This window comes from Entelurus aequoreus, linkage group LG05 (assembly GCF_033978785.1).
Source record: "Entelurus aequoreus isolate RoL-2023_Sb linkage group LG05, RoL_Eaeq_v1.1, whole genome shotgun sequence".
Classification (NCBI taxonomy): domain Eukaryota; kingdom Metazoa; phylum Chordata; class Actinopteri; order Syngnathiformes; family Syngnathidae; genus Entelurus; species Entelurus aequoreus.
Window position 1 is genome coordinate 10,892,542 of NC_084735.1, and position 18,557 is coordinate 10,911,098.

At 47.0% G+C, this 18,557-nt stretch overlaps 1 protein-coding gene across 1 annotated transcript in view; it reads right to left on the bottom strand.

The window, feature by feature from the left end:
* LOC133649531 (uncharacterized) overlaps nucleotides 1-18,557 on the bottom strand; it is a 98,200-nt gene that overhangs the window by 48,017 nt on the left and 31,626 nt on the right. The window contains exons 8-10 of the mRNA XM_062046120.1: nucleotides 12,159-12,224; nucleotides 9,723-9,782; nucleotides 1,200-1,247 (exon numbers count right to left, since the gene is read on the bottom strand). Of these exons, the coding sequence (XP_061902104.1) occupies nucleotides 1,200-1,247; nucleotides 9,723-9,782; nucleotides 12,159-12,224 (174 nt within the window). The remainder of the gene's footprint in view (nucleotides 1-1,199; nucleotides 1,248-9,722; nucleotides 9,783-12,158; nucleotides 12,225-18,557) is intronic.

Here is an 18,557-nt window from a genome sequence, read left to right on the forward strand (position 1 = left end):
AAGTCATCATTTTGTTTAATACTTGACTTTTCAACATGAAGGACGTGATCAAGGTCACCAACAAGTCATCATTATAGACTTAGACAAACTTTAATGATCCACAAGGGAAATTGTTCAATTATGTTTCAATACTTGACTTTTCAACATGAACGACGTGATCAAGGTCACCAAAATGTGGATGTTTTCTTTCAGAAAGTGCCTCTGCAGGTTGTATTTCTTTAAAAGTGTGTTTACTTATTTACAAAGTAAACACATCAGCTTTCACACTGCACTGTCAATAAATTCATTACTCGTTCCTGGCGTGTGCAGCTGGACAGATAGTTAACAGCATGAAGAAACAGAAGCTAAGTTTTGTTGATGATTGATGTTCCTTTTTTTGAATATATATATATTTTTTAATTTCTTTATACATCTTCATTTATTTAGGTTAGTAAGACTGTAGATATAAACAGGCTGCTATTTATACCTGACTCACCCTCCAGTCAGGGCTCAATGATTGTTTCCTGTTATCCTGTTGCCTTTTTCCTGTTACCTGTCTCATGGTTCCTGTTACCTGTTATTCTGGTTCCTGTTACCCTGCTACCTTGTTTCCTGTTATGCTGTTTCTTGTTATCCTGTTTACTGTTGCCTGTTTCCCGGTTCCTGTTATCCTGTATGCTGTTGGTTGTTTCCTGTTGCCTGTTTACTGTTATCCTGTGTCCTGTTTTCCTTGCATGTGCACTTACCAAGTTGCATATTTCCTTTTTTTGACATTAAAGTCATGTTCACCTGTGCTACACCTGCCATCTCTGCATCTTGGGGTTCAACACCAACTCAACCTGACAGAATCATGGAGCCCTGACTGGAGGGCGAGGCAGGCATAAATAGTGGCCTGATAGGCAACTGCAAGCAGGTGTGCCAATCAGGGACAGGTGAGGGAAAGGAGCACTCAGGGAGACATGCAGGAAGTGGAAGTAAAATAAGAGCACTAACAGGAAATCAACACAAACACACAGGAAATACAAACATAACCAAATTGTCAGTAAAAATGATGAACAAACATTAACAATCATAATCAGCATCAAATATGTATATTATATATATTATTATATTATATTATATTATTACATTATATAATATATATTTATATTTATATTATGAACAAACATTAATAATCATAATCAGCATCAAAGATTTTAGCGTCAACTGAAGGCACTCACCGAGGGAGGGGTGGACATGTCTCCGAAAAGATCAAAGTGGTTAATGTTCTGTGAGTGGGAGACAAAGTAGAGTGACACAGTTCAATAGTTGTGAGTGGGAGACAAAGTAGAGTGACACAATTCAATAGTTGTGAGTGGGAGACAAAGTAGAGTGACACAATTCAATAGTTGTGAGTGGGAGATAAAGTAGAGTGACACAATTCCATAGTTGTGAGTGGGAGAGAAAGGAGAGTGACACAATTCAATAGTTGTGAGTGGGAGGGAGAGAAAGTAGAGTGACACAATTCAATAGTTGTGAGTGGGAGGGAGAGAGAGTAGAGTGACACAATTCAATAGTTGTGAGTGGCAGGGAGAGAAAGTAGAGTGACACAATTCAATAGTTGTGAGTGGGAGGGAGAGAAAGTAGAGTGACACAATTCAATAGTTGTGAGTGGGAGGGAGAGAAAGTAGAGTGACACAATTCAATAGTTGTGAGTGGGAGGGAGAGAAAGTAGAGTGACACAATTCAATAGTTGTGAGTGGGAGGGAGAGAAAATAGAGTGACACAATTCAATAGTTGTGAGTGGGAGAGAAAGTAGAGTGACACAATTCAATAGTTGTGAGTGTGAGACAAAGTAGAGTGACACAATTCAATAGTTGTGAGTGGGAGACAAAGTACAGTGACACAATTCAATAGTTGCAATTCATCAGCACAAATAAGTGGAGGCGGGGAAGGGTGGGTGGGGGGACTAGGGGACCCTATTGTTCCTTCATCATAAAGATTAAATGGGGCCTTCATGATGGCTATAATTGACTCTTTGATTGGATCTTCTTCTGTCGGCCAATCACAGGCCAGAGTCTCACATGCTTAAGAACATAGATATGTGAGCGAGGAGGAAGATAGAGGAGGAAGATGACGAGGAGGAGGGAGGAGGAGGATGGAGGAGGAGGGAGGAGGAAGACGGAGGCCATGTAGAAGAAGATGTATATGGGGGCCATGCAGAAGAAGATGTATCTGGGGGCCATGTAGAAGAAGATGTATATGGGGCCATGCAGAAGAAAATGTATCTGGGGGCCATGTAGAAGATGTATATGGGGGCCATGTAGAAGAAGATGTATCTGGGGGCCATGTAAAAGAAGATGTATATGGGGGCCATGCAGAAGAAGATGTATATGGGGGCCATGCAGAAGAATATGTATCTGGGGGCCATGTAGAAGAAGATGTATCTGGGGGCCATGCAGAAGAAGATGTATCTGGGGGCCATGTAGAAGAAAATGTATATGGGGGCCATGTAGAAGAAGATGTATATGGGGCCATGTAGAAGAAGATGTATCTGGGGGCCATGTAGAAGAAGATTTATATGGGGGCCATGTAGAAGAAGATGTATATGGGGGCCATGCAGAAGAAGATGTATATGGGGGCCATGTAGAAGAAGATGTATATGGGGGCCATGTAAAAGAAGATGTATCTGGGGGCCATGTAGAAGAAGATGTATCTGGGGGCCATGCAGAAGAAGATGTATCTGGGGGCCATGTAGAAGAAGATGTATATGGGGGCCATGTAGAAGAAGATGTATCTGGGGGCCATGCAGAATCAGACAAAGAACCAGAAACACAACAGCAGGACTTGAAGGCGTGTGGGAAACAAAATATTCTTGGAACCAAAAGAAAATAAAGATATTCCGGCAATCAGGGGCCCTGCAAACAGCCCTTTTATGTCTTCTTTGACACCACTGTAGGGACCACCTTGTGGAATGACTGTCAACAAGTTAACACACAGGTGTCTACCTGCAGTCACAAGTCAACAAGTTAACACACAGGTGTCTACCTGCAGTCACAAGTCAACAAGTTAACACACAGGTGTCTACCTGCAGTCACAAGTCATATATAATACACTTATTCTACTACTTATTACATATTATTATTATACATATATAATACACTTATTCTACTACATATTACATATTATTATTATACATATATAATACACTTATTCTACTACTTATTACATATTAAATGTATTACACATTATTATGACATATTATTATTAGACATACATAATTATTAGCACGTGTGATTGAAATGGTGGAGGCCAATGATCTCTTTGCTGATGGTGGGGGCCAATAAGTACAACAATGATGGCAAGGCACACATTTTTTTTTATATATATTTGAGCAAAAATCAAATGTTTTTCCAAGTCATTTTAACGAATGGCAGGTGAAATGTTTTTTCTAACCCTTTTCTCTCACGGTCGTACAAATCATGTTTGTCCACTTCTATCAAAGTCAATCTTTTCACGAATGATTCATGTTCCCAATCTCAAATATTCCACTAAACAGCTACTGCATATTTGGACAAAAAGGCCTTCAAACATTAAAAACAAAACATGAACAATGTCAATATGTGGACTGTGAGGGTTTTGTTTTCCCGAGATGCAAGTAAAGCTGGATCGGACATGGCTTGGAGGTGAGTACATATTTATTTTAACTAACAAACTACAAAAAGGGGTACAAACAAAAGGCGCACACAATGGCGGAGAACAAACTTGACTAATGAAAACAAATCTAGCACAAAGGCAGAAACTATGAACATGAAACTAAAGTCACTAACTGTGGCATTAATAACCAAAACTTACTTGGCAGAGCAGGAATCTATGGCATGGAACACGTTATCAATGGAGTAACAGGGATAACAGAGTTAATGTCGCCAGGCTGACTTCCTGGCAACATTTGGCTTTAATAATGCAGACGTGATTGACAACAGGTGCGCAAGTGCGAAACGTGAAACAGGTGAAACTAATGGTCGCTATGGTGACAAAAACAAAAAAGAGTGCACAAAGAGTCCAAAAACCAAACCGAACATAACCAAAACAAAACATGATCACACAGACATGACAGAGCCCCTCCCTTAAGGACAGATACTAGATGTCCAAACACAACAACAAAAAATGAACAAGAGTCATGGGAGGGCGGGAGGGGGACATGGCGGTTGGTCGCCAGACCACGTGTCCCCGAATCCACCGGGGCATAGTCAGGTGGCGACGACGTGTAGAGCGCCGCTGTACCTGACGAGGTGGGCGACCCGGGAAGGGCCACATCCGTGGCCGACAAGGAGGTCGGCGCACTTGGCGTGGCGGACGACCAGGTAGCGGCCACTTCCGTGGCCAACGAGGAGGCGGGCGCGTCGTCATCGTGGCAGGCGTGGAATTTGCGCACGTCCTCGTCGTGGCAGGCGGCGAAGCTTGGCGTGGCAGGCGGCGAAGCTTGGCGTGGAGGGTCTTGGCATGGAGGGTCTTGGCTTGGCGGTGCTTGGCGGCGTGGAGCTGCTACGGGCGGCGCTTGGAGCTGCCACGGGCGGCGCTTGGCGGCGTGGAGCAGCTACTGGCGGCACTTGGCGGCGTGGAGCAGGTACCGGAGCTTGGCGTGGTGGGTCTTGGCGTGGTGGAGCTGGTGCTAGCAGTAGTGCTGCTACAGGTGCTAGCCGTGGTGGAGCAACAGGTGCTAGCCTTGGAGCAGCTAGCCGTGGTGCAGCTACAGGTGCTAGCCTTGGAGCAGCTAGCTGTGGTGCTAGCCGTGGAGCAGTTAGCCGTGGAGCATCTGGCCGTGGTGCAGGTTGTGGTGCTGCTACTGGTGCTAGCCTTGGCGCTGGTGCTAACCTTTGCGCTGGTGCTAGCCTTGGCGGTGGTGCTAGCCTTGGCACTGGTGCTAGCCTTGGCGCTAGCAGCTACTGGTGCTAGCCGTGGCGGTGGTGCTAGCCTTGGCACTGGTGCTAGCCTTGGCGCTAGCAGCTACTGGTGCTAGCCGTGGACTTGGCGCTAGCTTTGGTGCAGGTGGAGGTGGCCTAGCCAGGGGTTGCGGCCTGGCAGGCCGAAAGACCGGTGGCGGAGGCCGTGCTGGAGGGTGTGGCTTGGCAGGCCGAAGAACTGGTGGTGGCGGCTGTGCTAGAGGCTTTGGCTTGGCATGACGAAGCTGAGTCACCCCACCCGTACAGTTCCCAGCCCTAACCCCCCCCCCCCCTCAAGGAGCGGATACCAGACGCGCTCCCCGCGGTCTGGAACCATTTTTAGGGGAGGGTAGAGGGAGGTCAGGAGGGGGGCAGAATACTCCCCTTTAAATTGTCCAAATTGTCCTCTTTTATCCACCTGGGTTTTAGTGGGTGAAAAAAAAACATGTTGTGACGTGGGCGTGGCTTGAGTCTTGGGGGGCGGGGCATGAAATAGGGATGGCTGTGACTGACTAGACCTGATTTCTAAAAACATATATTGGTAATGTTTAGTTATGGACATGGAGTCTTTGGTTGGGAGCGGTTGACAAAAAAGAGATTTGAGGAAAAAAAAATCTTGGTCTGTGATGTCATCCGACGACGACGGCGTGACGTCATCCTGGAGCAGCGGTGCTGGCAGAAGCCTGTTTCCCCCCCGGAGGGGGAGGAGCCTGTGGGAGCGGCGCATGCTGTGCACTCGCGGAAGCCCTCCCCGACATCCCCCGTCTAGGGCGGCGCTTCCGGTGCTGGGGCGACTTGCCAACGTTGCCGGGCCACACGGAGCTCAATGGCACCAATTTTCCGCCAGGACCCTGGACCAGGTCCCTGCGCTCCACGGAGGAATAGCGCAGCGTTTCCGCCTTCATGGCGCGGAGGACATCCCACGCTCCCTCGTCCAACTTTCCTGCTGGAAAACTTTTTAATGCTGGCGACATTCTGTCAATACGTGGACTGTGGGGGTTTTGTTTTCCCGAGATGCAAGTAAAGCTGGATCGGACATGGCTTGGAGGTGAGTACATATTTATTTTAACACTAACAAACTACAAAAAGGGATACAAACAAAAGGCGCGCACAATGGCGGAGAACAAACTTGACTAATGAAAACAAATCTAGCACAAAGGCAGAAACTATGTACATGAAACTAAAGTCACTAACTGTGGCATTAATAACAAAAGCTTACTTGGCAGAGCAGGAATCTATGGCATGGAACACGTAATCAATGGAGTAACAGGGATAACAGAGTTAATGTCACCAGGCTGACTTCCTGACAACAATGGGCTTAAACCATGCAGACATGATTGACAACAGGTTCGCGAGTGCAAAACGTGAAACAGGTGAAACTAATGGTCGCTATGGTGACAAAAACAAACAAGAGTGCACAAAGAGTCCAAAAACCAAACGGAACATAACCAAAACAAAACATGATCACACAGACATGACAAACAAATAATCAAAGTTTTGTATGAATTAATAGATCTAAGATTTGAAAGTCAATAAATCAATGATCTATATTTTATGAGCTCGTAGATCCTAAGAGTGTGTATAGACCATCTTAAGGTTGCACAAGGGTTATTTTGTTGCACCCTAAAAAGTGTTACCACATTTGGAGATGTTGAAATCGCCATATAAAATCGCTAATGCTAATCAGTATCGTATCTAGGGCAAATCCAATGCAAATTAGCTATGAATAGTCCGACTGCACAAGTGCTTGTTTGCCCGCCAAGGGTTTGAGTCTGAAACCAGACATGACGTCAGGTGCTCAAAGGTATCAAAATATGGCACGGAATTGGGTGGGTCCACTAACATTAGCGCATGGATAGCCATCCCTACGTGACACCAAGGGACAACTGATGCTGGTCTACAGGATACATGGGTAGCTATCCATACGTGACACCAAGGGAAAACTGATGCTGGTCTACAGGATGCATGGGTAGCCATCCCTACATTACACCACAGGACAACTGATGCTGGTCTACAGGTTTCATGGGTAGCCATCTCTAGGTGACACCAAGGGACAACTGATGGTGGTCTACAGGATGCATGGGCAGCCATCCCTAGGTGACACCAAGGGACGACTGATGCTGGTCTACAGGTTGCATAGGTAACCATCCCTAGGTGACACCAAGGGACGACTGATGCTGGTCTACAGGATGCATGGGTAGCCATCCCTAGGTGACACCAAGGGACGACTGATGCTGGTCTACAGGATGCATGGGTAGCCATCCCTACATGACACCAAAGGACAACTGATGCTGGTCTACAGGTTTCATGGGTAGCCATCCCTAGGTGACACCAAGGGACGACTGATGCTGGTCTACAGGTTTCATGGGTAGCCATCCCTAGGTGACACCAAGGGACGACTGATGCTGGTCTACAGGATGCATGGGTAGCCATCCCTACATTACACCAAAGGACAACTGATGCTGGTCTACAGGTTTCATGGGTAGCCATCTCTAGGTGACACCAAGGGACAACTGATGGTGGTCTACAGGATGCATGGGTAGCCATCCCTAGGTGACACCAAGGGACGACTGATGCTGGTCTACAGGTTGCATAGGTAACCATCCCTAGGTGACACCAAGGGACGACTGATGCTGGTCTACAGGATGCATGGGTAGCCATCCCTAGGTGACACCAAGGGACAACTAATGCTGGTCTACAGGATGCATGGGTAGCCATCCCTACGTGACACCAAAGGACAACTGATGCTGGTCTACAGGTTTCATGGGTAGCCATCCCTAGGTGACACCAAGGGACGACTGATGCTGGTCTACAGGTTGGATGAGTAGCCATCCCTAGGTGACACCAAGGGACGACTGATGGTGGTCTACAGGTTGGATGAGTAGCCATCCCTACGTGACACCAAGGGACGACTGATGCTAGTCTTCAGGATGCATGGGTAACCATCTCTAGGTGACACCAAGGGATGACTGATGGTGGTCTACAGGATACATGGGTAGCCATCCCTAGGTGACACCAAAGGATGACTGATGCTGGTCTACAGGTTTCATGGGTAGCCATCCTTAGGTGACACCAAGGGACGACTGATGCTGGTCTACAGGTTGCATGGGTAGCCATCCCTACATTACACCAAAGGACAACTGATGCTGGTCTACAGGTTTCATGGGTAGCCATCTCTAGGTGACACCAAGGGACAACTGATGGTGGTCTACAGGATGAATGGGTAGCCATCCCTAGGTGACACCAAGGGACGACTGATGCTGGTCTACAGGTTGCATAGGTAACCATCCCTAGGTGACACCAAGGGACGACTGATGCTGGTCTACAGGATGCATGGGTAGCCATCCCTAGGTGACACCAAGGGACGACTAATGCTGGTCTACAGGATGCATGGGTAGCCATCCCTACATGACACCAAAGGACAACTGATGCTGGTCTACAGGTTTCATGGGTAGCCATCCCTAGGTGACACCAAGGGACGACTGATGCTGGTCTACAGGTTGGATGAGTAGCCATCCCTAGGTGACACCAAGGGACGACTGATGGTGGTCTACAGGTTGGATGAGTAGCCATCCCTACGTGACGCCAAGGGACGACTGATGCTGGTCTTCAGGATGCATGGGTAACCATCTCTAGGTGACACCAAGGGATGACTGATGGTGGTCTACAGGATACATGGGTAGCCATCCCTAGGTGACACCAAGGGACGACTGATGCTGGTCTACAGGATGCATGGGTAGCCATCCCTACATGACACCAAAGGATGACTGATGCTGGTCTACAGGTTTCATGGGTAGCCATCCTTAGGTGACACCAAGGGACGACTGATGCTGGTCTACAGGTTGCATGAGTAGCCATCCCTAGGTGACACCAAGGGACGACTGATGGTGGTCTACAGGTTGGATGAGTAGCCATCCCTAGGTGACACCAAGGGACGACTGATGGTGGTCTACAGGTTGGATGAGAAGCCATCCCTACGTGACACCAAGGGACGACTGATGCTGGTCTTCAGGATGCATGGGTAACCATCTCTAGGTGACACCAAGGGATGACTGATGCTGGTCTACAGGATACATGGGTAGTCATCCCTAGGTGACACCAAGGGACGACTGATGCTGGTCTACAGGATGCATGGGTAGCCATCCCTAGGTGACACCAAGGGAAAACTGATGCTGGTCTACAGGATGCATGGATAGCCATCCCTACATGACACCAAAGGACGACTGATGCTGGTCTACAGGTTTCATGGGTAGCCATCCTTAGGTGACACCAAGGGACGACTGATGCTGGTCTACAGGTTGCATGAGTAGCCATCCTTATGTGACACCAAGGGACGACAGATGCTGGTCTACAGGATGCATGGGTAACCATCTCTAGGTGACACCAAGGGATGACTGATGGTGGTCTACAGGATGCATGGGTAGCCATCCCTACGTGACACCAAGGGACGACTGATGCTGGTCTACAGGATACATGGGTAGCCATCCCTACGTGACACCAAGGGACGACTGATGCAGGTCTACAGGATGCATGGGTAGCCATCCCTAGGTGACACCAAGGGACGACTGATGCTGGTCTACAGGATGCATGCAGGTGAAAGAAGCAGAACCTCAACTCCAAACCTCTCATCTTCTCAAAGGATTGTATTTGTTTGTCTATTCAATCATCTGCACCACTCAAAGACATGTGGATTGTGTCCTCACGTCACTTGTCCACCAATCACAGTTCCATCAGAGAGGTTTGGTGGAGGAGGAGGAGTCAGGAGGAGGAGTCAGGGGGAGGAGTCAGGAGAGAAATGGTAAAAAGCAAAAGGACACCTACAGTCATGAAATGGCGTTTCGGGACGTCATAGATCCCGTCCTTCTGCTGACTGCTTGGGACCTGCGTTGGATCGGAGGTCCATTGAGAAGTAAACAACATGGCAACACTCGTTTACATCTGATTCTATTCAGATACAATTCTATTCAGATCCTAATGAGAAGTAAACAACATGGCAAGTCTTGTTTCTATCTGATTTTATTCAGATACAATTATATTCAGATTCTATTCTATTCCAATCCTAATCTATTCCGATCAGATTCTATTTCACTCCTATTCTATTCAAATTATATTCTATTCCAATCCTATTCCATTCCAATCCTATTCTATTCCAATCATATTCTATTTCACTCCTATTAAATACCAATCCTATTCCATTCCAATCCTATTCTATTCCGATCCTAATGAAAAGTAAACAACATGGCAACTCTCTTTTCCATCCAATTCCAATTAGATCCTATTCTATTCAGATTATATTCTATTCCAATCCTATTCTATTCCAATCATATTATATTCCGATCCTAATGAGAAGTAATCAACATGGCAACACTCTTTTCCATCCAATTCTATTCAGATCTGATTCTATTCAGATTATATTCTATTGTAATCCTATTGTATTCAGAGCCTATTCTATTCAGATTCTATTCTATTATATTGCAATCCTATTCTATTCAGATCCTATTCTATTCCAATGTGAATCACTAAATATTGTTTGCTAACATGATGGCTAATACGATGACATTTCTGCCAGCCAGAGGAGGTGTGGCTTCATCTGTCTGAGTCTGTGTTAACTTGACTCGCTTCCCCTCAAGTCTTTGGATCTTGTGACTTGGATCATGTGACTAATGTGATCTTGTGACTTGGATCATGTGACTAACGTGATCTTGTGACTTGGATCATATGACTAATCTCACGCTCTCCTCAAATCTATGGATCTTGTGACTTGGATCATAGGACTAATGTGATCTTGTGACTTGGATCATATGACTAATGTCACACTCTCCTCAAGTCTATGGATCTTGTGACTTGGATCATGTGACTAATGTGATCTTGTGACTTGGATCACGTGACTAATGTGATCTTGTGACTTGGATCATATGACTAATCTCACGCTCTCCTCAAATCTATGGATCCTGTGACTTGGATCATATGACTAATGTCACACTCTCCTCAAGTCTATGGATCCTGTGACTTGGATCATGTGACTAATGTGATCTTGTGTCTTGGATCATGTGACTAATGTGATCTTGTGACTTGGATCATGTGACTAATGTCACGCTCTCCTCAAGTCTATGGCTCCTGTGACTTGGATCATGTGACTAATGTGATCTTGTGACTTGGATCATGTGACTAATGTGATCTTGTGACTTGGATCATATGACTAATGTCACACTCTCCTGAAGTCTATGGATCTTGTGACTTGGATCATGTGACTAATGTTATCTTGTGACTTGGATCATGTGACTAATGTGATCTTGTGACTTGGATCATATGACTAATCTCACGCTCTCCTCAAATCTATGGATCCTGTGACTTGGATCATGTGACTAATGTCACGCTCTCCTCAAGTCTATGGCTCCTGTGACTTGGATCATGTGACTAATGTGATCTTGTGACTTGGATCATGTGACTAATGTGATCTTGTGACTTGGATCATGTGACTAATGTGATTGTGTGACTTGGATCATGTGACTAATGTGATCTTGTGACTTGGATCATGTGCCTAATGTCACACTCTCCTCAAGTCTATGGATCCTGTGACTTGGATCTTGTGACTAATGTCACACTCTCCTCAAGTCTATGGATCCTGTGACTTGGATCTTGTGACTAATGTGATCTTGTGACTTGGATCATGTGACTAATGTCACGCTCTCCTCAAGTCTATGGATCCTGTGACTTGGATCATGTGACTAATGTGATCTTGTGACTTGGATCATGTGACTAATGTCACGCTCTCCTCAAGTCTATGGATCCTGTGACTTGGATCATGTGACTAATGTGATCTTGTGACTTGGATCATGTGACTGATGTGATCGTGTGACTTGGATCATGTGACTAATGTGATCTTGTGACTTGGATCATGTGGATAATGTGATCTTGTGACTTGGATCATGTGACTAATGTGATCGTGTGACTTGGATCATGTGACTAATCTCACACTCTCTCTACTTCATCTTCACAGGAAGAGATAGACGGGCCAAAAGAGGAGCAAGAAGGACCACGTGGGATGAAACCACACAGCAGGTCTTAGCTGGTCCATCAGATCGTCTTAAGGGGAGAAATCAAAGACCTGAAGATCAAAGTCACCTTGACTCTACTTTACTTTCAAACACAAACTTTTCTTCCTCGGCTTCCAAACATGTCTGACTTGAGGGTGAATGTGCAGAAATGTTATGACTTGCTGTTCTTACACATGACAAGGGAAGGTTGTCTCTGTACCTGATAAACGCTCTCCTCTGACTGGGGGCCACCCAGTGGTTCGTGTCCAGCCTCAAAGACTATGTACTACAGAACAAGTGCAGAGAGGGCACACAGTCAGATACAACGTGAGGGGATAGGTGGGGGGGGGGGGGCTATCAGGGGATCCATGGGAACATCAAACATGGAGCATGGGAGGAAATGGGGTATCAGTGGGGAGTCCAGGAGACCAGGGTGGGGACATCACACATGGAGCATGGGAGAAAGGGGGGGTATCAGTAGGGGGTCCAGGAGACCAGGGTGGGGACATCACACATGGCACATGGGAGGAAAAAGGGGGGTATCAGTGGGGGTTCCAGGAGACCAGGGTGGAGACATCACACATGGAGCATGGGAGAAAAAGGGGAGTGGTATCAGTGGGGGTCCAGGAGACCAGGATGGGGACATCACACATGGAGCATGGAAGAAAATGGGGGTTTCAGAAGACCAGGGTGGGGACATCACACATGGAGCATGGGAGAAAAGGGGGGTATCAGTAGGGGGTCCAGGAGACCAGGGTGGGGACATCACACATGGAGCATGGGAAAAAGGGGGGTATCAATGGGGGGTCCAGGAGACCAGGGTGGGGATATTACACATGGAGCATGGGAGAAAAGGTGGTTATCAGTGGGGGGTCCAGGAGACCAGGGTGGGGATATCACACATGGCGCTTTGGAGAAAGGGGGGTATCAGTGGGGGGTCCAGGAGACCAGGGTGGGGACATCACACATGGAGCATGGGAGAAAGGGGGGTTATCAGTGGGGGGTCCAGGAGACCAGGGTGGGGACATCACACATGGAGCATGGGAGAAAAGGGGGTTATCAGTGGGGGTTCCAGGAGACCAGGGTGGGGACATCACACATGGAGCATGGGAGAAAGGGGGGAGTGGTATCAGTGGAGGTCCAGGAGACCAGGGTGGGGACATCACACATGGAGCATGGAAGAAAATGGGGGGTTTCAGAAGACCAGGGTGGGGACATCACACATGGAGCATGGGAGAAAAGGGGGAATCAGTAGGGGGTCCAGGAGACCAGGGTGGAGACATCACACATGGAGCATGGGAGAAAAGAGGGGAGTGGTATCAGTGGGGGTCCAGGAGACCAGGGTGGGGACATCACACATGGAGCATGGAAGAAAATGGGGGGTTTCAGTGGGGTTCCAGAAGAACAAGGTGGGGACATCACACATGGAGCATGGGAGAAAAGGGGGGTATCAGTAGGGGGTCCAGGAGACCAGGGTGGGGACATCACACATTGAGCATGGGAGAAAAAAGGGGAGTGGTATCAGTGGGGGTCCAGGAGACCAGGGTGGGGACATCACACATGGATCATGGAAGAAAATGGGGGGTTTCAGTGGAGTTCCAGTAGACCAGGGTGGGGACATCACACATGGAGCATGGGAGAAAAGGGGGGTATCAGTAGGGGGTCCAGAAGACCAGGGTGGGGACATCACACATGGAGAATGGGATGAAGAGGGGTGGGGCATGAGACCAGGGTGGGGACATCACACATGGAGCATGGAAGAAAATGGGGGGTTTCAGTGGGGTTCCAGAAGAACAAGGTGGGGACATCACACATGGAGCATGGGAGAAAAGGGGGGTATCAGTAGGGAGTCCAGGAGACCAGGGTGGGGACATCACACATGGAGCATGGGAGAAAAAAGGGGAGTGGTATCAGTGGGGGTCCAGGAGACCAGGGTGGGGACATCACACATGGATCATGGAAGAAAATGGGGGGTTTCAGTGGAGTTCCAGTAGACCAGGGTGGGGACATCACACATGGAGCATGGGAGAAAAGGGGGGTATCAGTAGGGGGTCCAGAAGACCAGGGTGGGGACATCACACTTGGAGAATGGGATAAAGAGGGGTGGGGCATGAGACCAGGGTGGGGACATCCGACATGGAACATGGGATAAAGGGGGGGAGGGGTAATGAGACCAGGCTGGGGACATCCAACATGGAACATGGGATAAAGGGGGGGGTGGGGGGAGGGGATGGGGTGAGACCAGGGTGGGGGACATCCAACATGGAGCATGGGATAAAGGGGGGGTCATGAGGAGAGAAAGGAAAGCAAGGTAGCACAAGTGTCAAAGGTCAGGCAGTAGTTCTTTGCAACAGGTCTTGGAGGAACTGAGTCTGATCTTTTCACTTGTCTTGCATGGATGACACCTTCTGATGCCTTTGTGGACCTCACATGACAGGAATAGTTCAGAAAAATGATGATTTGGATTCATATTCAGTTATGGAACCTTCAGTTGTCTTTGAAGTATCAGCGTTCAAAATGCTCCATGTGGTTTTTTCACAAGCTCAAATACAGGTGCACCTTCTCCAATTTCAAGACAAACATGATACTAAATGATTTATACAAACACACACACACACATATATATATATATATATATATATATATATATATATATATATATATATATATATATATACTTTCTTGCTTTGTCTCATTTCTGGTCCAAGCTTGCAGGAAGGTGAACACAAGTTAGTCAAAAATGGCGACTGAAATGACGAGCGGCAGGGAGTGTGAAGAAGAATAATAATATAGGATTAGATTTATATAGCACTTTTCTATGATCCTGTGGCCCTGGTCGTGGCGCTAGCGGCGAGCCTGACGACCCGGCTTAAGGCGACTTGGCTCAGATTGCCTCTCTCCATCTTTCATTGTGAGCATCGTTACCCTCTGGCATGTTCTATGTGGACCACGGTGATGGACAAGAGACTAAACTTCTGGAGCTGGATCATTACAAGGATCACTTTTATTGCTAATGGCTCAAATAAATCCCAGGAACTCGTCAAGCTAGCAAGAGGGTTTGGGTAGAGGAGTGAGCTGTGTTTAAAAAGTAGACGTCTTATTATAATATTTATAATTACTTGTGTTTTTACCATTGGGGCAGGTTAGGTTTTAATTGTATTGGAAGATGAATAGAATTACAAAAAGGTTTATCAAATATTTACAAATTCAACAAGTCCGAAAAGGAGTACGAAGAACGCCTCTTTCATCCTAAACCTTTTCTGTCTCTCAGCAATCACAAACAACAATCTGGAACACCAAGAAATGTGTTTTTTATTACATGATAATGATCCATACTTAATTTAATGAGGTTATTAACATGAATGAGTTGTAATTGACATCATTTGTGTGGTAGATGATTAGATCATGTCTCATTTATCAATAAAGTTCAACATAGACTTCAGGATTATTCGTAATAAACATCCATCCATCCATCTTCAACCGCTTATCCGGAATGGGGTCACAGGGACAACAGCTCCAGTAGAGACCCCCAGACTTCCCTCTCCAGAGCAACATTAGCAACTTCCTCCTGGGGAATCCCGAAGCGTTCCCAGGCCAGAGAGGAGATGTAATCCCCCCCATCTGGTCCTTGGCCTGCCCCGGGGTCTCCTCCCAGTGGAACGTGCAACAAGGACCTCCCTAGGGAGACGCTGGTGAGGCATCCGCACGAGATGCCCGAACCACCTATACTGGCTCCTTTCCAAGCGAAGGAGCAGCGGCTCTACTCCGAGTCTCTCTCGGGTGACTGAACTTCTCACACTATCTCTAAGGGAGATGCCAGCCACCCTTCTGAGGAAACTAATTTCGGCCGCTTGTTTCTGGGATCGTGTTCTTTCGGTCATGACCCACACTTCATGACTATAGGTGAGAGTAGAAAAGTAGATAGCTCGGTAGACTCTGTAAGTTTCGTCGCAACAGTGCGGCAGAGAGACTGCAATACTGCCCCAGCTGCTCCGATTCTCCGGCTGATTTCCTTCTCCATCTTTCCCTCACTCGTGAACAAGACCCCAAGATACTTAAACTGTACAAACCATTGGTTTCCTGCTGAGAACCATGGCCTCAGATTTGGATGATCCTCATTCCAGCCACTGAACACTCGGCTGAGAACCGATCCAGTGAGAGCTGAAGGTCACGAACCGATGGTGCCATCAGGACCACATCATCTGCAAACTACAGTGACGCACTCTTTAGCCCCCCGAGACGTATACCCTCTCCGCCATGGTCACGACTCTGCGTAGAAATCCTTTCCATGAAAATCACAAACAGGATAGGTGACAGAGCGCAGCCCTGGCGGAGATCAACCCCCACTGGAAACGAATCCGACTTACATCCAAGCACCCGGACACAACTCTCGCTTTTGGTTGTACAGAGATTGGATGGCCCTCAGCAGGGTTCCCCTCACCCCGTACTCCCTCAGCACCTCCCACAGGATCTCCCAGGGGACCCGGTCATACGCCTTCTCCAAATCCACAAAGCACATGTAGACTGGATAGGCATACTCCCAGGCCTTCTTCAGGATTCCCGCAAGAGTAAAGAGCTGGTCAGTTGTTTCACGACCAGGACGGAATCCACATTGCTCCTCTTGAATCTTAGGTTCGACTATCGGCCGGACCCTCCTTTCCAGTACTTTGGCGTAAACTTTCCCATGGAGGCTGAGTAGTGTGATACCCCTGTAGTTAGCACACACCCTCTGGTCCCCCTTGTTGAATAGGGGAACCACCACTCCAGTCTGCCACTCCCTCGGCACTGTCCCAGACTTCCACGCAATGTTGAAAAGGCGTATCAACCAAGACATCCCCTCAACACCCAGAGCCAACCCCCGGAACTTTGCCACTGTGGAGTTGTTTAACTACCTCAGTGACTTCACTCCGAGAGCTCGACGTCGATCCCCCATCATCCTCAGGCTCCGCTCCTGTCAGGGAGGGTGTGTCTGATGTAGTTGGGTTCAGGAGTTCCTCAAAGTGCTCTTTCCAACGCCCTAGGACTTCCTCACTTGAAGTCAGCAGAGTCCCATCCTTGCTGTACACAGCTTGGATGGTTCTCTGTTTCCCCCTCCTGAGGTGCCGTATGGTCTTTCAGAACAGCTTTAGTGCCGCTAGATAGTCCTTCTCCATGGATTCCCTGAACTGCTCCCACACCCTCTGCTTAGCCTCGTCCACAGCCACAGCCGCTGCCCTTCGGGCCCGTCGGTACCTTGCAACTGCCTCCGAAGTCCCCTGAGATAACATACCCTCCTTCTTCAGTCAGACGGCTTCCCTGACCACCGCTGTCCACCAGGGTGTACCGCCCCTTGAGGCACCTAAGACCTTCTGGCCACAGCTCGCAGCAGCAGCTTTAGCAATAGAGGCTTTAAACATTGCCCATTCCTGTTCAATGTCCCCAACCTCCACAGGGATGGCAAAGAAGTCCCGCCGGAGGTGGGAGTTGATGTCCTTCCGGACAGAGGACTCCTCCAAACGTTCCCAGTTCACCCGCACTACACGCTTGGGTTTGCCAGGTCTGTCCAGAGGTTTCTCCCGCCATCTGACCTAACTCACCACCAGATGGTGATCAGTTGACGACAGTTCAGCCCCTCACTTCGTAATAAACACTTTCAGGTAAAAAAAAAAAAAAAAGTTTCTGGATAATTGTTTGATTTCTTTGCTTCATTTAATTCCACATCCTGATTTTCTAAAATTATTTTTTTTCTTAAAAGTTGATATGTCTTCACTTTTGTTTGGAATAATCTTTGTACTTCTTTGAGCAGCAGGTGTTAGTTTGCCTGATAATTATTATTGTATCTGTTTGGCGCACAGTTATTGGAATTAAAAACATATTAGACTCAATGAAATTGTGTTTTTTGAAGGGATCTCAGTGTGGATGAATGACATTTCAATCATAAACTTTTCACTTAGTCTGAACTCTTGAAATCAAATCATTTTTACATTCTAATTTATTGAGATGCACCTGGAGTGACAATTTACAATGTTTCATCCACTTATGGAAGACACGTTTTTATGTTCAAATCTATTATCTGATCAATAATTATACTAAAAGTCATCACACAGTGTCTCCAATAGGACTTGAAAGTGTGACATAGTAAACACAATGCATTGTGGGTCTCTGAATATCTTGTGTACATGTCATAAAAATGACTTTTAACGCCATCACCTGGTACAAGTTGTGAGACCATCAAACATGACTTTTAACACCATCACCTGGTACATGTTGTGAGACCATCAAACATGACTTTCAACACCATCACCTGGTACATGTTGTAAGTTTGAATCAAAGCAAGTTTTAGTCTGTTTCACACGTAGCATTTAGTAGCATGTTAGCGTTGGCAAGGCTAGGAACCACAAACAAAGGATGTTGTCACTTTTAGCCTTGGGTTAGCACAAATTATTCATGATCAATTGTTTCAAAGTAATATTTTTTGGAGGAAAACCTGTTCATCTCGGACGCATAAAAGATGAAAGCCGTAGATTATTTGCAAATTGAAGGGAGGACAATGAGCCTTAAACTCCTCGCTGGTATAAAAAGGGACTTTGCTGATGAGATATAAACAAGTTTGTCAGCTTTCTCAGATCTCTAGTCCATG